The sequence below is a fragment of the Schistosoma haematobium genome, chromosome 3 (assembly GCF_000699445.3).
Source record: "Schistosoma haematobium chromosome 3, whole genome shotgun sequence".
NCBI lineage: Eukaryota > Metazoa > Platyhelminthes > Trematoda > Strigeidida > Schistosomatidae > Schistosoma > Schistosoma haematobium.
The window spans coordinates 3396816-3422718 of NC_067198.1; the positions used below are offsets into that span (position 1 = coordinate 3396816).

The window sequence follows — 25903 nt, forward strand, 5'->3', positions numbered from 1 at the left end:
ACCGGAGTATATTATCGGTTATGCAAGGCTTTACTGTCAATTTGATATCAATAAAAGTTTAAATGATATGAATATATTAACTGAGATGGAAAAAATATATAACCTATGAAGAGCCCGACCACTATGCAACTGAGCATATATACTACTTGGGTTTTATTTTGATTACAAATACCCATAGCTTCAATTTGAACGAAACTACCTGACAGTTGTCAGAAATGTTCATTTCATTTTACAACAAATTGAGCCCCAGTTGTATTTCACGGAAGAATAGTCTAAATGCATAATTTCTAACTGAAGTGCACAACCTCAGTCCAAATGTAATATTTGAACCGTGGTGTAAAACATGATAGAAGTCTGTAAATAGAGCTTTGCAAACCATAACTTATGAAGAGTTGTTGGTTTTATTGAAAATACAGGATATTATTTAAATGTGTAGTAAGTGATCAAATTATATGAAAAAGTAAAGTCTTTGGATGTGATGTAACCGATTACGAATTTAAACCATACACATGAAAATAACATTGGAGTTCAAAGTCGGATGGTTGTTTGGTAGTGGATGGACATATTATTGCTGTTATGAAACCAAATAAAAATATTTCAAGATGGATTAATGGAGAAGGTTTTAATATCATTCCAAAACACAACCATTTTTACTCAAACTAGATGCTCTATTGAACTGAGCCAGGGCACTGATAAACCGATACAAAATTATCACGGTTGACCTAATGAGACAAGAATTAGACAACCGTATCAAATGAAGCTTGAGAAAAGCCTTAGTGAAAAAGGCGTATCATTACGTTGACACGCTTGTATTAATGACTGTATGTGCAGGTGTCCAGTTTCTCAGGATACAAAGAACAAAAATGGTACTCAAGCAACTAGCTACTACGAGATAAAGAGTGGATAACAACTGAGATGTACCTATTTTTCGATCCATTGTTAGCTAACATTATTTAGTGTAAGTACAGTAACGTGATTTAAACCAGAAAGTGCTTCCGAAAATTGATTTAGAACATTTCGAAAAACGTTCCTCTGAAATGATAACAAGATTATCAAAACCTAGATAGGTATCAACAGTTTGAAGTAAAACATGCGGGTAAGTAATTTCTCATAAAAGTTCGTGACAGTTTGGATAAGTTTTTGCAAAACGCTGTTTGTAGTTCCTTTACAGATTATTTCAGCTATTGCTAGAAGTCGAATTATAATTCATAGAAGAACGTTTCATATACTTCCGGTTCCCGACCGTAGATGATACCTTGAAGAAGTCAATCACGATAACGCAACCGAGGTCTATTGGTTGGAACGTATGCTCTTTAAGTCCTACTATGCCAGTCGGGTCAGAAAAGGATGACTTTGAGGATGTCACGCCTTACCCAACATATTTCCGCCTCCGTCACTAAGACCACCACTAATTCAGCTTCTTATCAGGTTTCTCAAGCAGAAATATGCTTCTACGGTATGGGCAGCCGGGAAGGGAAAATCGCCCTCATACATCCAACAAAACACGAGATCATTTTATTGACGACCAAATTTATCACTCACCTCTTAATAATTATTTCATCCACACGACTAAACCTTCTCACACATCTTTATTACCATGCACTACCAGTATTGATGGTCTGAGTTCACAAAATGTTATTCTTAGTCTTCTGAAACCAAGCTCTAAACTACATGTTGGAGCTTTTACTGTCCGAACCTTGCGTCAGATAAGACAACGACTCGAGAATCTTGCGTCATCGATGTATGCTGCACCTTTGGAACGCACAAAAAGGATTCAAGTACAGTCATTTATTTGACCTCACCTTGTCAATATGAAGGACTGGCACGATTTAACCTTCGAGTATCTGGAGATCCTACTGGAGTAGGGGTAGCATTAATTCCGAAAGCATAACAGCCTCTGTTAGGCAGATCTCAATAAAAAGTCGCTCATGCGTCGTCGCCTTTTCGTTGTCTATGCTTACGCTCCCACTGACTGTAGCTCAGACAAAGTTGAAAATGAATTTTATCGGAAGTTATCCAATCCTTCAAAAACTTCTGGTACAGTGATAGTGGCAGGTGGTTTTAATGCTCATGTATGTAAGCTAAACGCAAACGAAAGGTACTTAGACAGATCTTATGGTGTTGCGGATCAGCCAACAAACAAGGGTGACCATCTGCTGCAATTAGCCTCAGATAACTGTCTATTCCTAGTAATTATCAACTCTGAACATAAGGAAAAACATCGTCTGACGTGGCAACCTCAACAATCTACTCATCGATGGACTCAAATAGATCACATTGTAACTAGCCATTGATGGAAAGGCTCGATATAACTCTTACCTTGTCTGGAGCACTTGATTAGACTCAGATCATGCTCTAGCTCAAAAACGTATCTGTCTGCGTCTTACTGGATGTAAAAAGCCACGGCTGTTTATCAGGCCTTTCTGCTTTCTTCATTTTTATCTAAGTTTGTCATACATATGCTTTTAGAGACAACGCTTTGGTCGTCTGACTTTTAGGGGGTTAATCGACTACCTGGAAATCCACTTACTGACCTAGAATACGCAGATGATGTGGTCCTATTTGATGATGCTGAAAAAATGCAGTCTTTTGACCACCTTAAGCAACAATGCGGGCATGTTCCACATGCAGTCCTCTCCCTCCAAATGTAAAATATTACCTTAGGATTGGCTTGTGTTACCGCCTGAATTAGTGATTGGTGGTGAAGTGGTTGAACACATCAACCACTACACTTATCTTGGGAGTCTCATCAGTTTTAACTGGCTGGTGTCTGACGAAATCTCAGCACGGATTCAGAAGGCTCGATTGGCTTTTCCCAACATGTGTCACTTGTGGAGTAGGCGATAAATACGTCTCTAAACCAAAAGATGGGTTTACTGTGCAGCATTTGTCTCCGTTCTACTTTATGAACATGGAACGTGCTCATTAGGAATAGAGGATACTAGAAGTTTACTAGTATTCGATTATAGGTGTCTTCGGAACATTGCTCGTGTATTTTGTGACGGAGTAAGCAATGCCTAGGTTAGAAATAGGGTACTATATAAGGACGGCAAATTGATTGGCGAGTTAGTAAATCTTCATCAGCTGTGGTGGTTGGGAAGTGTTACGTATGTCCGACCTTGATGTGTGATGTTTTTCTGGTTTAGGAGTAGGCTGGAAAACAGCGAAGGGTTCTCAAACCGAAACCATGAAGTCATTGACAACTGGACTGAGTCATGTTAATACGTGTAGACTACCTGTTTGTGGGCGGCATGATTATCGTAACGAATGGTTAGAGACCTTGCATGACATCGCTCAAATTCGTTCGCGATTGCCCAGGTGCATCCATTCTTTGTCTTCTCCCAAATTTTGAGATTCTAAATTCCCCATAACTTCTTTTGGTTTTTATTTCCCTCATTTATTTATAGTAATTGGTCCCTTTGATAAATTTGGATAGCGTAATAAGAAGACGAAGATTACCAAAACTATATGATAGATTAGCGCAGGTACATTACAAACAACTTGATTACACGTATACTTCTTAAGAACATTTATATATAAAAATAAACGGACAACTAAGTAAATGGAGGTTAAGCGGAAACAAAGATAATGAAGGAAATAATATGAAAAACAATGTGAAAACTCATCACACTGGATAATAAGCTAATATTACGAATATTACTAATCCATACATCTTTTGCGAGCCGTACCGTCGATACCTAGTCTTTCCTATTACCACTGACACTGTTGCTACTGTGATGTGTGCTACTTATATCTGTCAACATGAGCAGTATGTAACACCAGTCAGAAGCGGAATACCTGGCAGCGGAAGGTTGAGAAGACCGAATTGAAGATAACGGGAATGTAAACAAAGAGTAATCGTTATAGCAATGACGGAACATTGAAATTCGAGACAATTGATGGAAGATTTGCAAATGAAGTATTCAATGTATGGCTTTTCACATTTTACGAAAGAACTCTGTAATTCGGCATTAAATGATAAATTGTTTGTCCGCACCTGAGTTTCGTTCATTACACTACCTCGACTATTCATGGATTCCATCTGACAGCTTCATGGACATGCGTACAGCTTCTAAGTTTTGACTGACTGACTTCCGGATCAAAAGTGACAGATACTAAGATGTTCGTTTTAACATATGACTATACATTTCTTATCGTGTGATTTTCACAGTTAAAAAGGTTACATTTATAATAAAGTGATCTAAACAGGGCTTGTCAGCTAGTAGCACGTAATTCATTCATTAATCAAAATGATTTCCCAAAGCATCGTTTGAAAGTATACAGAAACTTATGAGTTCGAATTCAGATACATATGTTATCTTCCCATAGGATTTAAATTTTTTGTGAAAAAAAACTGCCTAGTACACCAGCAGGGAACAACTCATATTCATTACCAGAATATTTAACTAAAACTTGTCAACTGAGAGCAGCGTTATATCATTGAAAAAATGCCAAATATTCGATAAATCTACAAACCGAAAGTTGAAAATAGATGCAGAAAATCTACGTTAATTGCTAACTGTTTCCATTATAGAATGACATGGGATAGAGCTTTTGGAAAGCGGACATTGGTTCGACCTAGTTAGAGAATTTCCTGCATCAGGGATCGGACGGTGGTTAGTCAAATGCGGAGGCATTGGATGACTGTCATACTTTATTACAAACAGATTGGAAGTTGGCGTTGTGAACCACTAGATCCCGATCCAATGATTTAAAGATGATGGGGTCGCTCTGAAACTAGGAGGACTTGAATCTGATTACTGGTAAGATATAATATGGAGTAATATGCAACAACAATGAAACATACTTCTATACATTTTAACAAAAACCTACCTCACAATCATGATTCATTTCCGAAACTAAATTATTGAGTATTTGCACCCCAGTAAGAATTGCGCTTGTTTGACCGCACTGGAAACGATTAAAAGCAAAAAGAGCTAACATGAATAAACATAAATATTGTACAAGTACGCTAATAAATAATGATTTTCTCAGGAAGAAATGAAAACGGACTTTTGATTGGAATTGATTAAATAATATAGCAATAAGAAAATAAACGGGTGGGATCAAGTAGTGATCAAGTAACATTACTAATCAGTCAGTTATAATGAATGTCAGTCAGTCAGTCAGCTACAACATAGGACCAGGCACATATGTGCATCGGTCCAGGTTGCCATACCGCATCAGCACAACAAAGTTGAACACCGGATTCATAGCAGTGGTTGGGTCAAAGGTGGTAATATATAAGAGAAAGATTGCATATAGAGATATAATACAAGAAGAAAGAATTGGTTCGTAGAAAGAAAGATATGAAGCGATTTTAATCTCTTAGTTTAAGGGAAGACAGGGAGTGTATACACCGACGCCATTGTGATCGATTCTGAGCCATGTCACCAAGAGTCTCCAACCATTGGTTACGATAGTCACGCGGACCCCAACCAAGTAGTCTGCATCTACCAACATGGCTCAGACTGGAAGTTAGTGACTTCAAGCACTGATGCCACGTTTTGGTTTGGCCGCCCCTAACTTTCTTCCAACCATCCCCTACACCGGTTAGCATTGCACGTCGTGGTAATCGGTGTTCAGGCATACGTAACACGTGGCCCAACCATCTCAGTCGATGAAGATTCATAACCTTATCAACTGATTTACCATCATTCCCTAATACCCTGCGTCTAACCTCACTATTACTTATCCGGTGATCCCAGCAGACGCCAGCAATATTTCTAAGGCATCTGTGGTCAAATACTAGTAGCTTACGAGTGTCTTCTACTCTTAAAGGCCATGTTTCGCTGCCGTAAAGTAAAACAGAACGGACTGCCGCGCAGTATACTCGTCCTTTTATTAATAGACGGATATCTCGCCTTCGCCATAGGTGACTTAAGTTGGCAAAAGCCAAGCGAGCTTTTCGGATCCGTGCTGAGATTTCGTCGGACACCAACCCATTAGGGCTGATCAGACTTCCAAGATAAGTGAAGTTGTCGACGCGTTCGACTACTTCACTTCCTATCCTTAGTTCATGTGTTGACGCAGACCAGTCCGGAAGCAACAACTTGCATTTAGAGGGAGAGAAGCGTATTCCAAACATTCTGGCATTGTTCCTTAGTGCTACCAAAAGACTCTGCATTTTGTCAGCGTCTTTACCAAACAGGACTATGTCATCTGCGTATTCTAAGTCGATAAGTGGACCTTCTGGATGGAGATCAATACCCGAGAACTCCTGCTTCGGTTTGGGCACCCGGGCAGTATCACAGCCCACACACAAATGATGAACTCTTTATGTCTATGGAAATTACTTTTCTCGCTTCGAAAAACAATCAATTGATTCAAATTATTATCATCACAATTATTGTCATTATTAATACTATCATTATTATTACTATTATTGTCATTATTATTATTATTATTATTATTATTATTATTATTATTTACTACGTCATTATTCACCCTCTTTTATACTTATACAGCGGCTCGTCTTTGGTGGAAATTCCACTGTATCTAAACGTTCTCGAGTCACTGTCCGGTTGAAAATTGTATGTTATCACCGAATACGAGAACTGAAGCAGTTTTTCTGAAACCACGTGCACCATTCAAACTGGCTGCCTTCAACGTTCGCACATTTATGCAGGTCGGACAACAGATAGGGCTGGCTATGTCTTTGAAAAGTCTTAATATTGATGTTTGTTGTCTATCCGAGACCCGTATTCAAGACTCTGGTGAAGTACTACAAATTCGATCTCCATCTGTCGCTTCAAAAAGCTTGTTTTACGTGCGTTTATCCGGGGACCCTGTGGCATCTTCGTCTGGTTTTGCTGGCGTTGGTGTCGCACTAAGCACTAGAGCTGAGGCAGCACTAATCGATTGAATCCCCATTAAGAGTCGGTTATGTGCTGTTAGATTAGAAAATTCCATCAAAGTGAGGAGAAATCGGCGTGAGAAACGATGTCTCTTCGTCATCTCCGCCTATGCCCCGACAGATTGCAGCCCGGATGCAATCAAGGATGAGTTTTACCACCAGTTATCTGTCCTTCTCCAGAAAGTGCGTTCGACAGATATTGTAGTACTAGCCGGAGACTTGAATGCTCAGGTCGTTTAGGTGGCCGATGGGGACTCGTTGGTCGCAGGACAGATAACGGGGACCGTCTACTGCAACTTTGCACAGACCACAACCTGTTTCTGGCTAGCACTAACTTTCGGCACAGTCATCGCCGATGTGCCACCTGGCGTCCTCCCTCTGCATTTCAAGCCTGGACTCAGATTGATCACATCGCGATCAGCTACCGCTGGCGTGGTTGTGTACAAGACTGCCGCTCATTTTGGAGTACCTATCTGGACTCTGACCATGCCTTGGTCTGCGCCAATATTACCTTACTTTTCAGTGGCCAACGAAGTGACCGCCACCAACGGATTGATGTTAGCAAGCTGGTTGCAACTCCTGTTGCAAGTAAGTATCGAATCGAGCTAGCTTCTAGGCTAGCTACCATTCCACCGAAAAGTATAGATGAGCGTTGGTTGCAATTGCATGACGCCATGAAAATGGCGGGTACAGTCAGTTGTGGGTTTGCGAAACGTCTCGCTTTTCAGTACTGGGTTTCTTCAGGTTCCTTACAACTCATTGAAGCCCGTCGGTCTACTCCGGGTGACCATGAGTTTGACCACAAACGAAGGATGTTACGTGAGGAAATTGGGCAAAGCTTGCGTAAGGACCGAGAAGCCTGGTGGTCGAAGCGTGCTAATGAGCTGGAAGCAGCAGCTGCATCTGGCAATTACCGGAAGCTCTTCCAACTCATCCGAGCCACTGGCAGCAAGAAGTGTGGTGTGAGTGAAACAATCTGCGAGGATGATGGGATGCCAATCACTAACATCCATCGACGTCTTGGATGATGGGCAGAATTTTTCGAAGGGCAGTTCAACTGGCCTGCTGCTCCAGCAGCACCGGTCAGACTGTCCCGCCCAACGTGGCCGGTGACGACTGATCCACCAAATGAGGCGGAAGTCCGCAAGGAACTCCAACTCTTGAAGCGTTACAAATCACCTGGCCCAGATGACTTACCTCCGGCTCTTTTTAAAGATGGTGGTGACTTCCTGACTAAGGGACTGACGACGCTGTTTACAAAGGTTTGGGAACTAGAGAGTGTACCAACGTCATGGAATGAGTCGGTAGTTGTCCCTATCTTTAAAAGGGTTCACGTCGTTCCTGCAACAACTATCGGGGATAAGTCTACTTCCGATTGCGTCCAAGCTATTGGCTTCCGTCATACTTCGTAGGTTGTTCAAAACCCGAGAAAGATTGACTCGCGAGGAGCAGGCTGGGTTTCGTTCTGGTCGAGGATGTATTGATCATATCTTCACCCTCCGCCAAATGTTAGAACACCGCCATACTTATCAAAGGCCAACAATCGTAGTGTTTCTTGACATCAGGGCTGCCTTCGATTCGTTGGACAGGACTGTTCTCTGGGATTGTCTATTGAAGAAGGGTGTGCCTGAGAAGTTTATTAACATCCTAAAAGCCCTATATAAAAACACCTCAGGCAGAGTGAGGGCATACAACCACCTCTCTCCATTGTTCCATTCGAGTAGTGGGGTTAGGCAGGGTTGCCCAATCTCACCATTCCTCTTCAACTTTGCCATCGATGACATTCTGGAAACAGCTCTGATGAATGTAAGTAATGGTGGTGTGGATCTGTTGCCTGGAGAAAGAATTCTCGACCTTGAGTATGCGGACGATATTGTCTTACTGTGCGATAATGCCCAAGGCATGCAATCCGCACTTAATCAGTTGGCAATCAGTGTCCGTAGGTATGGTATGTGCTTTGCACCTTCGAAGTGCAAAGTACTTCTACAAGACTGGCAGGATTCCAATCCTGTACTCACTCTGGATGGTGAGCAGATAGACGTAGTCGAGAAGTTCGTGTATCTGAGTAGCTGCATAAGTGCTGGTGGGGGTGTGAGTGATGATATTATTGCACGAATAGTGAAAGGCAGAGCGGCTTATGCCAATCTGGGTCATCATTGGCGCCTTCGTGATGTCAGTCCGGCTGTAAAAGGTCGGACCTACAACGCTTTGATGAGAGCAGTTTTGCTCTATGTTTGTGAAACCTGGTCTCCGAGTTGAGGACGTTAGACGACTCTCTGTGTTCGATCATCGCTGTCTCCGAAGGATTGCTGACATTCAGTGGCAACATCATGTCAGTAATGCAGAGGTTCGGCATCGTGTGTTCGGGCACAGAGATGATAATTCAATTGGTGTCACCATCTTGAAACACCGACTTCGGTGGCTTGGACATGTTCTACGAATGTCGTCCCAGAGAATTCCACGTCGTGCATTATTTGCCGACTCTGGGACTGGTTGGAAGAAGCGGAGAGGTGGTCAGTGCATGACATGGTGTCGTGGTATGAAAGAAAGCTGCAAAGGACTGGCTTGTGTTGGTCCTTCACGGCTCCCTAGTTGGGGTCCGAGAGATGGTGCTACACAGTGGCTAGAGACGTTATCAGATATGGCTCAGAATAGAAGCCAGTGGCGATCCTGCTGTAACCTTCTTTTACTTTCTTCATAAAAAGTGGTTGTGTCTCCCTTACCTGAAAGATTTCTTCTGATTGTGCCTTTCCGTTCCCTCATTTCTACCATACTACCTTACACCAATCTCTTCGTTATTGTTCTCTTTTTCTTTTTGCGCTCCTTAGTTTTTTTTCCTATTTCTCTTTGAATTTTCATTGTTTTGTGTGGCGCATATATATTGGCGCTCTCTTGTACCAATATTCATGTGTTCAAATAAATAGATAAATAAACCCGAGAACTCAGTCGACGAGAAATTTATTTCCATCAGTAGATCTATGATGAAGTTAAACGAAAATGGGGAAAGTGGACAGCCTTGACGGACACCACCTGAGGTTGCAAAAGTAGATGACAGTTCGCCATAAGCTCTGACTCGACTAGTAGTGTTCGAGTAAAGAGCCTTTACAAGGTTTATGTACTTCTGGGGTACGCCTTTCAATGACAGACACTGCCACAGAATCTCGCGGTCTACCGAGTCAAATGTTGGTTTGGTGTAGAGGGCCGCCATGTTAGACGATGTCTCTCCTTATGCTTAAAATTTTTGTTTGCTAAAAATAAGCGATTGTCTGAGCACAGTTGCAGCAGACGGTCACCATTATCTGTTCGCTGTGCCGGAATGCTAAAATATCCACCTAAATGCCTTTCTGTTTGGTTTAAGCTACCTATCTGAGCATTAAAGTCACCCCCTACGAGTACTATGTCTGAGCGTTTAGCTTTCTGAAGAAATTCAGAAAGCTTTCTGTAAAATTCATCTTTCACATCATCTGAGCCGCAGTTGGTGGGAGCGTAGGCAGAAACGACAAAAAGGCAACGACGTGTGTCCCTATCCTTCCGAGTTCTTACGGAGCCGTTTAGCCGAACAGCACATAGACGACTGTTGACGGGGATCCACTCTAGCAGTGCTTGTTCGGCCCTCATGCTTAGTGCTATGCCTACACCTGCCAGTCCACGAGGACTGGCCATCGGGTCTCCAGATACACGGAGGGTGTATCTCGTTGGCTCTCCGTTTTGCCGAGGTGAGGTCAAGTGAATGACCACACTGGGATCCTGTATGTGTGTTTCGGAGACACAGCATACATCAATGGAAAGAGACTCTAGGGTTTTAGCCAAGGAAGCCTGCTGACCAATTTGACATACGGTTCGTACGTTGAAGGCTCCAATGTGTAGTTTGGAGCGAGGTTTCAATAGACCTGGGACAGAGTTTTGAGCACTAGAATCGTTGGCTATGGTGACACTTAAGGAGGAAGCCGAAAGAGGAAGTTTAGAGTTGAAAGTCGATGTAAGAGGAATAATAGGAATTGAAGAGGAAGGTCGATTATGAATACAGTGGTCTTGGGTGCTGTTAGAGGTATGAGGGCGGTTATCACTTCCCGGTTGCCCACACCGAGGAAGGGTTCTTCTGGAAGTACCTGAAAAGGAAATTGGATTAGAGGCGGTCTCAGTGACCTGAGAGCGTGACCGCAGTGCCCAAGGGACAACTGCTTGAGGCCGGTCGTGCACGGCCTATTCGTGGGAGGTTTTTGACGTGTTAGCTCCGTTCTTCAAAGGGCCTTACCGCCGGAGACGGAAATCCGTGAGATAAGGCGAGGTGTGCATTTTTAGAGTCGACCTTTTCTAACCCCACCCCTCCTTGTGGGAAGGCAGCATCGCTGTCATGCTGGTTGTCTGAAGGAAACACCTTACTGCTGTCACACCTCTGTACAGTCAGCAGTACGACTTCGCCTTCGGACCTTGGGTTTGTTGCTTTTAGTCTTACCGCTCTTCAACCGACCTGTCTGACATGGTAGGACCTCGAGGAACGGTTGTTCCATCTAGTATAGCTCGGTTGCTTCATCACGATAGGCAAGCCCGACCACCACGTCAAGGTAGCAACAACGGTCGTGTATAATGAATGTAGAGCATGAGAAATGTGCATTATTTTAATTAGCCAAATCACATCAGAAATATAGGATGAAACGAACAAAATGAAAAGTCAGGGTTTGAAAATCAACTATGTTAGTACTGAAGGTTGAAAAGACTAAACAATAAGAACATAGTTTGAGGAGAAGGAATAAAGAAATACGCATAAGTTAATACTGAAACTCAAGATCCGTAGGAAGATAGAAAGCGCAAGAATCTGAGTCAATGACTAAGTATTAACTTAATCATTCAACATCTGCAAAAGCTGATCGAATTTACCTCAAAGACTACAATCAGATAGTCTGGACCTAGCTACGCAATCAAGTTAAAGAGTCAGTAAATTCATAAACGGATGCAATCTTTTAGTTGGACAGTTTCTAGCCTTCCTCCGATCTAATCCTACACATACCATCACAGGACATCAAAGTAGACGGTGATCGAGCATGCGTAATACATGTGTCCTCAGTCGATGAAGATTTACCTCATCAACCACTTTTCATCCTTACCTATTGCCTTGTGTCTAACCACAGCACTGTTTATTGTACCACACAATACGCTGGATATGCTTAGAAGAAACATATGATCAACGATGATAACTAGTGTCCCCGACTTTTAAACGCTGTTTCACAGCCACAAATGAAAATAAAGTGAACCGCTGTGCAGTACACCTGCTCCTACGTTAGCAGACGGACATTTTGCAAACGCCACAAGCGAAGCAAGTTGTCAAAAGCTACCCTGGGATCGCATCTCACAACGTTGCTCTAATGATTTATGGACTAAACATTTTGGGTCGAAAGATCAGAGAGTGCCCCCCGAGAAAATCATCTGTTTCGGTCTTTACACCAGTGCAATATCCTAGCCCACACAACTAACAAGATAATTAAAAATAAAGAGTATGTTAAGATTCACTATCACTGTCTACATAAACGACTACTGCAAGTACTTAATTACACACAAGCTCACTTCACGCCTTTTTTCCACATAACAGCTCGCTTATAGTAGAAATCCTGTCCAATTTAAACGATCTGAAGTCACCGACCGGTTGGAAGTTTAATGCTATCACCGAATACAATTCTTGATACATCTTTTCATAAACTTCGTATGCCACTCAAACTGGACTCCTTCAGTGTTTGCACACTCACGGACATCGTGTAGCAGATAGGGTTGGCTATATCTTGAGAGAGCTTTAACATCGATAACTCATCTATCCAAAACTCGCATTCAACACTCTAGTCAAGTACTACACACCAGCTCTCCAGTTGCTGATTCGAAGAGCTTGTTTCATGTGTATTGATCCGGAGTCGCCGTAACATCATCTTCGTCTCGTTTTGTTGGCGTGTGAAGCTGATAGAACGCTAAGCAATTACATCCACACACTGCACGGACGATGGTTGAAGTTTTTCAGGGAACAGTTCAGCTAATCTGTCGCTCCGAAGGAATCAATCAGACCGTTCTTTTTTTGATGGAGTTTTGTTCTTTGAGCTGGATGGTTTGATCGTGGAGCTTTCATCATTCTTCAACACGACATCATTAGCGCAAACTTCAGCTACCTGAGGTCATCTACTTGAAACACAAATCTTCTCCATCATCTCAAGACTGTTCTGTTCTCACTGGTCAGTACCGAGCAACCGATGGTTAGAGACCCTGAATGACATGGCTCAAAATCGTTTGCAATGGCGCAGGTGCATCCACTATTTGTGTTCTCTCAAATTTTGATCTCCTTATTCCTCCTTGTCTCTTTTTTTCTCTTCCCAAATTTATTTCACTGTATTATACTCTTTAAATAACATCTCCAAACACTAATTTTCCTGATTACTGCTTATACTCTTATTACCTCTACCTGTTATATCCGGTGAAGATTAAACTACAGGTAAATTCCAAGGACTATTCATGGACTAATATTCTATAAATATTCTTATTGTATAACTACTCAACAATTACACTATGGATATTTATATTCCTTTTATAATAAGCTTTATTTTGATCTATAATTTATTATTGTACGATTTACGGTCCTTAAGTTATGTTCAGTTTATTAACTACTGCCTCCCTCATTCACAGCCACTTTTTGGGCTTATTTGTGTACAATATTATTTCCTATTTTATGGTACGTTGCGGTTTGTCTGATTGATATATAAACCAAGTATGTCTGAAATAAATGATCTGGTCTGATCTGCTCTGATTCGGAAGCTGGTATTGTGTTCTGGACTCAAGTGGAAGGGCTCGTAGGACATAGGACCAATAAGGACGCTAGACTGCCCACACCGGTTGAACGTCATTGGTTGGCCTAGTGTGAAGATTCGTATAAGTCGTATTCGGATTGGTAGATAAGTCGTGTGATCGAAAAGTCAGACATCCAAGGTCATAACAATTGGCGACGGGGATTTTGGCAAAAACAAAATAATTGGGAGACGCAAGGTCATAACAATTGGCGACGGGGTGGAGAAAAGTTTTGATCCCTCAACTTCAAGGTCATAACAATTGGCGACGGGGAATTTGGCAACAAATAAATAATAATAATACAAGTGGTGACTCAGATTTTGGAAATAAATTAGCTGTATAATTGCCGGTGATTTCTGGAGCTAATATTATTGGCAAAAAAAAAAAAAAAATGTCGATTTCTTTCGAAGAGTTGCGGTTAATATTACAGCACCAGCAGAAGATGTTGGCCTTCCAACAACAGCTATTTGAAACAGTTTTGGGCAGACTTTGCATTCAAGCAGAAAATAAGAAATCTATTCATGATGCAGATAATGGTGCAGTAATGGACATTTCAGAAGCATATCCTGCGGAGGATTCAAATCCTTTTATACCTGAATCAAAACGTAATATTGGTAACGTGTCCAGCTCAGAGCAAGAAAATATTGTGCTAAATGCACATGAAGTTGTGGAAATACCAGGTGATCAGGAGCCAGATCCTGTAGATGAAGCCCAGAGTCCAGAATTAAATGAAACGCTACTGGTTCTGTCCAGCTCTGAAAATAAACTCCAGCTAGAACAAAATTGTGGTCCACGTGCTATTAGTCGAGAAAGCTATGGTGACTCGTATTCAGAAAATAACTGGAGCAACACGATGAACCAAATTGTACCAGATGTTACTCAAAATCACCGGAAGACAGAATTTTATATTGAGTCAACCTATCCCATTTCTAATGACAGTGTGCCAGATATTGATTCTCAGAATAATGCATATGATTTTGATGAAACTTCTTATAACAATGAGGGAAATATGTCAGCTGAGTCGAATGATGGCCAAAAATCTAATTTAATTCTGTTAGACGTTGACTTTCTTAATGACTCGTTATCTGCTAACGAGATTCATAATGAATTTGAAAATAATGAACTCAGGTCAAAGGTCGTTCATCATCATCTAGTCATTTTTAGTGGCTTCTCCAGTCAATACGAGAAACATGGTTTAAATAAAGTCCTACTAGTTGTATTTTGGAGCCATAAGGACCCAACATTATTTCGAGGAGGAGGAGAATGTTGAGGAATTTAAAGTAACATATGATTCTTTTTTTTAATCAGAATCTAAAGTTGGAATTTTCAAAAAAAAAAGGGGAGGTGTTATATCCGGTGAAGATTAAACTACAGGTAAATTCCAAGGACTATTCATGGACTAATATTCTATAAATATTCTTATTGTATAACTACTCAACAATTACACTATGGATATTTATATTCCTTTTATAATAAGCTTTATTTTGATCTATAATTTATTATTGTACGATTTACGGTCCTTAAGTTATGTTCAGTTTATTAACTACTGCCTCCCTCATTCACAGCCACTTTTTGGGCTTATTTGTGTACAATATTATTTCCTATTTTATGGTACGTTGCGGTTTGTCTGATTGATATATAAACCAAGTATGTCTGAAATAAATGATCTGGTCTGATCTGCTCTGATTCGGAAGCTGGTATTGTGTTCTGGACTCAAGTGGAAGGGCTCGTAGGACATAGGACCAATAAGGACGCTAGACTGCCCACACCGGTTGAACGTCATTGGTTGGCCTAGTGTGAAGATTCGTATAAGTCGTATTCGGATTGGTAGATAAGTCGTGTGATCGAAAAGTCAGACATCCAAGGTCATAACACTACCACTACGGGATTTGAATCGACCACTGCATCTCTGTGCTAATGTGGTGTGGCAACTCGAACTGATGTACGTACGTACGAATTTCTACGTTGTTACTGACTGACTGACCCATCTAACGAGGCAGAAGTCCAACTCCTGATACGCCACAAATCACCAAACCCAAATGACTTACCTAAGGCGATTGTTAAACATGGTGCAACCTTCTAAACGTAGGAGTGAGCTGTCTGCAAAAGTTCCGCAATTAGAGTCCTGACATTTTAGAACGAGTCGGTGGTCGTCACAATGTTTAAAAAGGGTCCATGTCATCTATGCAACAACTATCGAGGGTTAAGTCTACTTTCGACTTCATCCAAATTATTGGCTTTCGTCATACTTTGCAGGCTGTTGGAACCCAATAAAAGGTTGACTCGCGAGAAGCAGGTTACTTTTCATTCTGCTCGAGAATGTATTGATCTCGTCTTTACTCTCCATCAAGTGTTAGGAAGCCGCCATACTTATTGTAGGCCAATAACCGTTGTTTCGCGGCATCGGGACAGCTTCGTTTCGCTGGAAAACTGTCATTTGGGACCATTTGCTGAAGAAAGGTGTGTCTTAGAAGTATACTAACATCTCGAAGGCCCTATATACCAACACCTCAGTGGGAACACTGTCAGAGATGCTGAGATTCGGTAACGTGTGTACGAGCGCAGTGACGATAATTCGACTGTCACAATTTCGAAACACCAACATTAGAGGCTTGAAGATGTACTAAGCATGTCGTCCCAGAAAAATCTATATCGTGTTTTATGTGCCGAAGCTGGGACTGATTCGAGAAAGCAGAGAGGTGGCCAATGTATGACGTGGTGCCGCGGTACAGTGGAAAGCTAAACAGGACTAATTTCCGTAGGTTTTTTAATGCTTTATGGTTGGGGTCCTAGAGATATTGGAACACAGTACCTTGAGACATTATCAGATATCACTCAGCCGGTGAGAGTCCTGTGTAAATTTCTTCTACTTTCTCCATTAGGTGAGATAAACTTCCCCAACGAAAAGAATTTATGGGTGCATTTTTATTAAAATGAACTGCTTACATCATATTTTAAAAGATGGTCGTTTTTAACCCGTTTCTTTCGTGTTGAGAAAGAAGCATAACTGCATATTTCTACTGTGTGATGAAAATATCTTACCGACGTTACACTCCTGTGGAGTTGGAATACGACTTCACCCTCGGATTTTGAGTTTATTGCTTGCAGTCTTATCCACCCCATCCAACCAACCTTGTTCGTTTGGTAACTCGATTAGTTCTTCACGACAGACAGTACCCTACCGTCGCGCCATGATAATGGCTTCGGTCTAAATATACTTTACACAATCACTACTGAATGCTTTAAGAACCAAATAATTGCTCAGAAACCTCAGGTTCTGTAACTGAGTCCTAATTGCATCGTATTGTTGGGATATTCAGAAAAATATACCAATAATTATCAGGTTAAGTCTAATGGTGTCCTTGGACTTTAAATGTACACTCCCTATCGGTCAGTATTTATTTCACTTGTTAAATATTGTACAAATGTTGTTTTCTATTTTATGGTACGATGTGGTTTGTTTGATTGGTATATAAACAGAGTATGTCTGAAATATAATGATTCATATCTCAGAGGCTGAGACTTGCGTTCTGGACTCAACTGGCTGGGCTAGACAGGGAAGCAGGGTCAATCAGAACTCTAGGCCGTTCGTGCGTGTTTTACGTGTCGTTGATCCGATCGATAATTCGCTTCGCTCTTATCTGCAGTCAACAAAACACAACAGTATATGTGCAGTGTTGGGCTAACTACTGAATCTGTTAATAAGACACTAGTAATCGTTTCAAAAAGAAGAACGATAGCTCGAATTAAACAACTTTCCGCTAATAATAAATGCTAACTGTTTCAAATTTATGTCCGCAGCTTAAAAGAGTTTACTTACCTCAATAAACTTTGACGCACAGTCCAAAATATCACAAAATCCAGGACTACCGTCTACTGAATCCAGCCATCCCGACTTTGTTAGCCGACAAATAAGTGTGATTAAGGCTTGTTGTACAAATTTTTCCAATCCAGCATGCGCAGCTAGATAATTTAAGGCAAAATCTCCTGTTTAAGAAACATATAAGATGAATGGAGTAAAAAACTCACGAATAGCTAAACGTGATGAATGTGAAATTATAGCATCTCGATTGGAAATATATTTAGTCAAAGCTGTAGAAGCAATAAGCTGTGAGTAGCACGACTAGACAAATTAAAAGCAATGATAATGAAATATTTACAGTTGAATGCTGTAAAAGTAACTGGCATATAGAAGGACAATCAGCCCGTTCACATAAGGAAGAACAAGCTTTTTCTGCTTGACTACGGATTTCCGGATCACTAGTTGTATATAGTTCTCTGCAAAAGTATTCCAGCTGTTCAAGTTCCTATGGCAAAGGTAAACAAAATCAAATTAGTGGTAATTAGTGAGGATTCTGGAAATAAAGAACATATGCGGTCCCATTCAAGTTCACATACCACATTACCAGAACTAGAAAAAAATTATCAAAACAAATCCTAGAATAGTAGGACTAATAGTGTCAGTAGTAATGAAAAGAATGCGACTTCAGATCACTTAAAATCAATAAACTTACTTATGCCTGTTACCCTTCGTTGAGGACAAGCCTCCAAACAGGAATTTCCAAACAAATCTATCCTGGGCTCTCCTTTACAACTGTCGCCAAGTATTATTTATTTTTTGAATATATACCTCCGATTCGCAATGCAATGTTACCCTAGGTGTCCTCTTTTCCTTCCATGTGCAAGATCCCGAGTTACGGCTTGCCTTGTGATGCAATATATGTTCTATCCATCTTCAGCGTCCTTTCTTAATTTCTTATTCAGCTGGAAGTTGGTTTGTTTTCTGCTACAACGAGTTGTTGCTGACAGTATCTGGCCAACGGATCTGGTGTGTCTTGTGTAGATGTCTGCTTATAAATACCTGTACCTTCCGGACAATGATTATCGTAGTTATCCGAGTTTCAGCTTCGTGAAGTAGAGCTGTCTTGACGTTTTCACTAAAAATCTTAACTTTGGTGTTAACTTACAGTTGTAGAAGCTATCCTTGCTTTGCCAGTCCATGCCCTCAAATGTGCATTAGATTATATTGTTTATCTACAATTCTGCCCAAGTACATAAGACCTCCCACCTCTTCCAAGCTTCCCCATTAAGTGTTATTTATCTGCTGCACACTCCGTTATATTTCCGGATTTTAATTTTCCCTTGTGAATATTGATAAAAGATATATTTATCATGTATTAGCAGAAGCATTTGTTTAAACTGTGCTTCACATTAGCGTGACCTTGAGAACGATATTTGTGAGCAAGTTTCTTTGTTAAGTCAATATATAAAGACCCCACTTAAGTATACTTCATTCAAAAAACAACCGAACTACAAACATATGCCGATCTAGAGTAACATCTGAAGTTAAATTCAGGAATATAGCACGATTCATACAAAACACTCACTCAGGATGCTTACCAGTACTGGTTCGCAATAGCACATAAAGCCATCAGTTAGCAAGTACAAAGGCTCCGGAGACAACGATCACCAAACACAAAATTTTCTGACATCTCCAACTCTAAGGGGTCAATTTTTACAAACACAGCAAAACTGCTTAAACCAAAGCTTTGTAAATCTGACATTTTACACCCAGACTAACTACACAACGGTACGAAAGATGGCTGGGACTAGCATAAATCACTAGCTCTCACTGCACGTAGAATAATCTCACTAATCACTCCATTGCCAGTATTTACACAATTACCCAAATACACAAACTTACTACTACTAACAGATCATCATCGTCTGATATATATCTTCTTAATTTCCGCTTGTACCACATTTCAGAAGGTATTCACATTAGCGTAGTTGACGATATGGCCAGAAAACTATATTTTCAACCCACCAAAAATCAGGTTTTTTTTAGAATAATGTTTAAGATGAATAATTTTTTCCACCACCAACCTAGGATTTTTTAAAAATTCCACTTGTCTGTGTTCGTGAAGTGTGGCGACTTGGACTGGTATACAGATGCCTTATGTTTTAATTTGCATATAACTGACTGATAAGCTGACATTTGAGGATTTGTGTCATATTATTAATTTATATTCAACTCAACACTAATCTACTTTATAAAAAATGAGAATCGTTTGTTTTGAGGGTTGAATTTGCAGGAAATGTCAAGAACTTCCCTACCTAAGTTACCAAATAAACTTTGTGGTAGCATAAAGTTACTTAATCACAGGGTATGGAATACAACAGGAAATGTCGAGCATGAATACTCATCCAGCAGCACAGACCATTCCTTACACATTGCTAGCGAACTGAAAATTTCGTCTTAAGTATAATAAGCTATGCTATATATATATATATATATATATATATATATATATGCGATATTCATTTGGAAAATGAGAACACGCCAAGGCTACTGAGTGTTATAAACCTTTGAAAAACATTCAGATAATTTGTTGGTACTGAGTTATTTTAACTATTTTATAGTTGTGGGAGCAACACAGACACTACACAACTCACATTCATTTCCTAGTAGCACACCTATTTACAATGTGCGCACTTGCACAAGAACCAACACATCCAAGATCTTTGTCACAAACTTGAATAAGCCGATTGATTTATTTGTGCTCACTTTTTGCTGTTTCGAGACAGTTACGTGTATTTGGTTACGTACGGTTGGTGGTTGTGATCATTTCTATTCAATTGCTTTTCCAACAATGACCCACAGGATCACAGTTTAGTTTGTACATGACTTGTATATCTTCTGAATCCTTCATTCGGTTCAGCAACACTATGAACAAAACTTCTTCTAGTACCGACAGCCGTTCTCTCACTTGCTCACATCTTTCTTTTTTATTTTGGTGGGGTATCCTTCATCCTAGTCTGTTGGCATTTCTTATTCCCCCCATATTTTCCTGAATAGAACGTGGGGCATTTTTACAGTTACTTCAACGTCTGACTTCAGTGCATTAGCTGCTATATTGTTTGGTTCGACTGATTTCCCGCTCTTGATTTGTCTGATGGCTGTCCGGATTTCTCCAATCGTTGGTGGAGTGACATTTATGGTACGGTTCGTAGATTCTACTTCGATTTCCGGCGAACTCAGTGGAACTGGTTTATTCAGGAGTTCCACAAAGTGTTCTACCGATCTGTTCCTCTGTTCTTCAATCTCAGTGACTGGTTTGCCTTGTTTGTCCTTGACCGGTCTCTCTGGTTTACAATATATTTCCCTGTTAGTTTCTTCATCGTGTCATATAGCTGTTTCATATTTCCTTCCCTTATGAACTTTTCCACTGTCATTGCTAGATATCTGACATATATCTGCTTGTCGACTAAATTTTTCTCTTTTACACTTGCTTGTTTGCCTCCGTGTATTCAGTGTGTGCCTTCCTCTACTCGTGTTCGGCTTTTGCTAGTTGCTGTCTACTTGTTCTTCCTTTCTTAAATCTTACCCAGGATTTCGACAGATATCCATTCCTTATCATGATGCTTCTTTTGACTTAGAACCTCCTGATACCTTGAAGTTGGTGCTTCTTTGATCCTTTTCTAGTTGTCCTCTTTAGTAGTTCGTTCTTGTGTGAGATCCTGCGAGGCTTTGAACCTGCTGTTGAAAGTTGTCTTGAATCTGATAGGTTTGTGAATAGGTCAAAGGAGGGCTGTAGTGAACATTTGTACTGCCATTTGTTCAGCTGTCCAGTGTTCCTTCAGCTTCAGTTTCATCTTGGCCACAACTAGGTGATGATATGAAGCTGTGTCAGCTCCTCTCCTGATTCTCTCGCCCTTCATGGTTCATCTGAACGTTTTATTGATACAAATATTATCGATCATATTCTCAGTTAGGTGGTCCTCACACACCCATTTAGCTTTGTGTGTGCGTTGGTGCAGGAATATAATACCAGTTATAATCGCTTTGTTGAAAGCGTATAAATTCGAAAATCTCCCACTATCGTTGTTCTGTTATCATAGTAAATGCTGTTACATGATATCCTCATAACTAGAGCTGACCACCCTGACCTTGGGATTTGGTTCCCTCATTAGGACAGTCGAGTTCAACCTTGGCCACCCCTTTACGATTGGTTGCAGTCTTCTATTGGACTGATATTCAATGTTTCCATTGCTATTATTAGTGAGTGCGCATATCAGATACCATTCATTGTGGTCCCATTCTTCTTTGCTTTGAAGAATGCTCCGATGATTCTAGATCTGTGAGATTCCTAATCTGTGGTTCTTTTTCGCGCTTATTTCTATAACATCGTTGTTATTCGTTGTGCATAAATCGTTTTCTTTTTCGTGATCAGAGGTACCATCACTACTGAATCTAATTTTTTCTGTACAGTTTAAGTCCGATGAGTTTCACATGTTCCGAGAGCCACTAAGTTGTATCTTCTCATTTTCTCAGCTAGTTGACTGATCCTGCCGTTCAGATATTCCATGTACAAGCCTAATCAATCCAGACTACTCAAAGTAGTATTCAAATCTTCGAATGAAAGCGACTTAATTTTACGGAATGGACACAAATTAAAGGGTCCAGAATTTTTTATCCGTAAAGACTTGCCGTTGACAGACCGCGTAAAAAGACGGGAAGCCGAAAAAGAACTACAACTTGGGTTAGACGCTAGCGAAAAAAACCTAAAAATTGTAAATTTTCGGGTTGTAAGACTTCGACAGAGAATGATGCCGAAGCCACTATGGGTGAAGCAGGAAGTCATTTAAATAGGCTTCGGATCTGTTACACCAATGCCCGAAGCTTACTCAATAAGCGATTGGAACTAGGTGTACAGATCGACTCTACAAAGCCAGACATAATCGCAGTTCCATAAACCTGGCTGACACAGGCCGTAGATAGTATGGAACTTGATTTCGAGGGTTTTACGTTAGTAGGAGCCGACAGAATACAAAAGCGTAAAGGAGGGGGAGCACCTCTATTCATTAGGAATGCTATCCCATTTGCCGTCATCGACAGTGTATCCCATGAGAGTGGGACGTGTGAATTAGTTAGTTGCCGCTTGAAATGCAACGGACAAGAGCTGCTGATTGGTTTGGTCTATCGCAGTCCAAGCTGTGTAGTAAATGAGGTCCTGCTAAGCAGTCTCAATACTTGGTCACAAATTGGTCGATGTCAAATCCTAGGGGACTTTAATGCACCTATGGTAGACTGGGAAAATCTGCGAACCGAATCGTCAGAAAATTCCTTCGAGCAGGAACTAGTTGATGCGGTTATCACATGTGCCCTAGTGCAACATGTGAAAGAAGCGACTAGGTACGACCCGGACACTGAATCATCCTTACTAGATCTCATACTGACTCACTATGAGGATGACGTTGCGAACCTCCATTATATGCCACCCCTAGGTAAAAGTGATCAGGAAGTTTTAACTTTTGACTTCCATATAACTGTCAGTCACGAGCACGCATCAGTCCAGTCCAGACCTAACGTCTGGAAGGCAAACATACCAGATATCATGCACTCAGCATCGTAAGTAGATTGGAAAATAGACCCAGAGTCCTCAATTGAAACGGCCTGGGACGCATTTCGAAAATCATACTTAAAAGTTACCGCACCTCACGTCCTTTGGACCACACCAAGGGGGCTGAGGAACTCTCCACCGTGGTCCAGTAGGGAGGTCCGCGTCCTTCTCCGTAAGAGAAGAAAAATGTGAGATAGATTTAGGTTACTGGGGGCTGATGAGATAAAACCTCAGTATCGAAAAGCTCGAAATACTTGTGCCTCGATCCTCCGTAAGTCTAGAAAGTTGTACGAAGAAAAAACTTGTTAAGGAATCCATAGAATGTCCCAAACGCTTGTATTCTTATATAAATCAGAGGACAAAAAAGAATAGGAAACATTCTTGAATTATAGGGAGACAGTTCTGCCGCATCATTAGTGGAGGACGACTTTGGTAAGGCTCACGTGTTCTCGAAATACTTTAGCAATGCATATACCATAGAAGCGCCCTTCCCATCAGGTCCCCCCATACATACGCTGGATAGCGTGACCATTAACGAACTCGATGTCTTTGGTCTGCTAAATAAGCTTGACATAGGTAAATCCACGAGGCCCGATGAATTACATCCTGGGCTACTGAAGGAATTATCTAACTTCCTTCCAAGCCCTTTAGGTATATGCTTTAGTGTGTCCATAACACAGGGTCGTCTAGCAAAAGATTGGAAGAACGCCATAGTAAGCCCTGACTTCAAAACAGGTACGAAACACAAACCTGAGAATTAACGACCCGTTAGCTTAAGTAGTATGGTTGTGAAAATCTTAGAAAAGGTTATTCGGAAGGAGCTGTTTAAGTATCTCGATAAAAACCAGGTCCTTTCGGAGAAGCAGCACGGTTTCAGAATAGGTTACTCTTGTCCCAGGGTACAGTTTTGGGGCCAGTGCTATTCCTCTTGTATGTAAATGACCTTCCTCGTCTCCTATCATCATCGGTCTTGCTATATGCTGACGATGTCAAGATATGGAGAACGATACGATGTGAGGGTGATAGCTTAGAACTTCAAAATGACCTGAAGAAATTATCTGAATGGTCTCGAACATGGCAGTTGCCGATAAATACTTCCAAGTGTGTTGTGATGCATATCGGTCATCAAGGTACAGATACATAGACGATGGATAACACTGAGCTACCTGCCGTCCGGACACATGATGACTTAGGAGTCATCGTTAGCCAAGACTTAAAGACTACTGCACACTGCCGTGCAATAGCGCCGAAAGTTTTAGAAACTTATGGTCAATACGTAGGGCTTCAGGTCATCTGGTTGGTGGTGGTCATGTCGACACGAAAAAGTTTTTGATCTTGTATACAGTGCTCATACGTCCTAAACTGGAGTGCTGCACACGAGCAGCTAGCTCCTGCTTAGAAGACAGTGAGCTTCTAGAAAGGTTCAGAGAACAGCAACTAAGCTGATTCCTGGAATAGCGAAGCTTCCGTATGATGCTCGACTGGCCAAGCTAACCCTTTTCCCGTTGTCATATCGCAGAACTAGAGGCGACTTGATCACAGTCTTCAAATTGCTTAGTGCCAAATTCGCAGCTGATATGCTCTCATTTTACTTGTCCTTTAAAACAGAGAATTTACGAGGACACTGCAAAACAGTTCGGAAGCCGAGAACAAATCACTTGTCAGCTGGCTATCGATTTTCCCATAGAATCATCAACGAGTGGAATTCATTACCTCAGCACGTGATTGAGGCCCCATCCGTCGACTCTTTCAAAAGAAAGTTAGATCAACTGAGAGACCACCATTGCCAGGACTAACACAGGCCATCAAGCCTCCTGCCTTTTCAAAACTGAAACTGATATATTGTTGTCAGAAGAATGGTCAACCATGTGATATCTGAGGAGTCTCAGCTTACATGGTGAAGTGTCATGAATGAAGATCTTTCAACTCACAGGACATATTTTGAATGGTTTAAAATGTTTTCCACGTTAAAGCTTTATTAGCAATGTTTTTTCTACGGCATAGGGTTGCTTACTTCATGCACAACAATCTCCAATTACCCGGGGTTGGGATAGACAGTAGCCTTCGGAGGGCTGTTGGCGAAGTTTCAGATATTCAGCATGGTTTATGATTTGTCCAATCTGGTGTTTAATACTGAAATGTAAAATCTGCATAATTGCGTATTTATTTTGAAAAACGATATCTGACTGAGTAAATGACGGTTTACATGTAACGGTTATATTATGTTCTATTATGTAAACAATTCGAATAGCTTTCATTTACATGCTACCTATATCACCTTGTATAGATGTGCCTTTCTATCCCTTCATTTCATTATACTTCTTAATAAATATTTGAGAAACGTTGACCAGATAACATTCTGGACAGTTTAAATTCATGACAATGCAATTGACACTAGGCCGGCCTAATGCAGTACTGGATTTTTATTTACTATAAGGCAGTTGCTAGACTTTCTATTCTCAGTTTCATTCCTATTCTAATACACTTGCTGGTAAGTTTTGGTGCCACTATCGATAGAAATCCAAAAAATCTGATCGTTATATTATTCCAGTCCTATTGCTATTTCAGTTCAGTTTGGTTCATTCAGTTCTATAATCGTCTGGTTATTTATTACTATTCTGTATGCTAGAACTTTCAATCACTTAAATATATATTTAGGGACATTCGTACCATGGTTTTCATTCAATTCATTTGTTCTTGGTCATCGAGTATAAACACAAAGAATATAAAAATACTTCGATACGTATATACCTGCGCGCTCATACTCGTCGCCTCATTAAGTTTTTAGGATGGCTTTGTTAGGAAATAAAGACCAGTTATTGTT

General features: G+C 40.8%; 2 protein-coding genes across 3 annotated transcripts in view; one reads left to right on the top strand and one right to left on the bottom strand.

The window, feature by feature from the left end:
* The window catches only part of XPO7_1 (Exportin 7), a 72364-nt gene extending 52198 nt beyond the window's left edge, over positions 1-20166 (bottom strand). The window contains exons 1-7 of one of the 2 annotated variants that reach the window (XM_051212787.1): positions 18643-20166; positions 18306-18612; positions 18190-18269; positions 17836-17982; positions 17705-17798; positions 17496-17662; positions 4834-4911 (exon numbers count right to left, since the gene is read on the bottom strand). In XM_051212787.1, the coding sequence (XP_051068701.1) occupies positions 4834-4851 (18 nt within the window). In that variant the 5' untranslated portion in view covers positions 4852-4911; positions 17496-17662; positions 17705-17798; ... (2 more) ...; positions 18306-18612; positions 18643-20166. The remainder of the gene's footprint in view (positions 1-4833; positions 4912-17495; positions 17663-17704; positions 17799-17835; positions 17983-18189; positions 18270-18305; positions 18613-18642) is intronic. The other variant, XM_051212786.1, reaches the window with a different exon arrangement.
* MS3_00004824 (uncharacterized protein) lies at positions 13616-15368 on the top strand. Its single transcript, XM_051212790.1, has one exon. The coding sequence runs from the start codon at positions 14067-14069 to the stop codon at positions 14943-14945; it is 879 nt and encodes a 292-aa protein (XP_051068703.1). The 5' UTR covers positions 13616-14066; the 3' UTR covers positions 14946-15368.
* Positions 20167-25903: the final 5737 nt, after the last annotated feature.

What these genes read in the sequence shown, in the direction of transcription:
- MS3_00004824 (XM_051212790.1), top strand. Translation starts at nt 14,067, where the DNA reads ATGTCGATTTCTTTCGAAGAGTTGCGGTTAATATTACAGCACCAGCAG.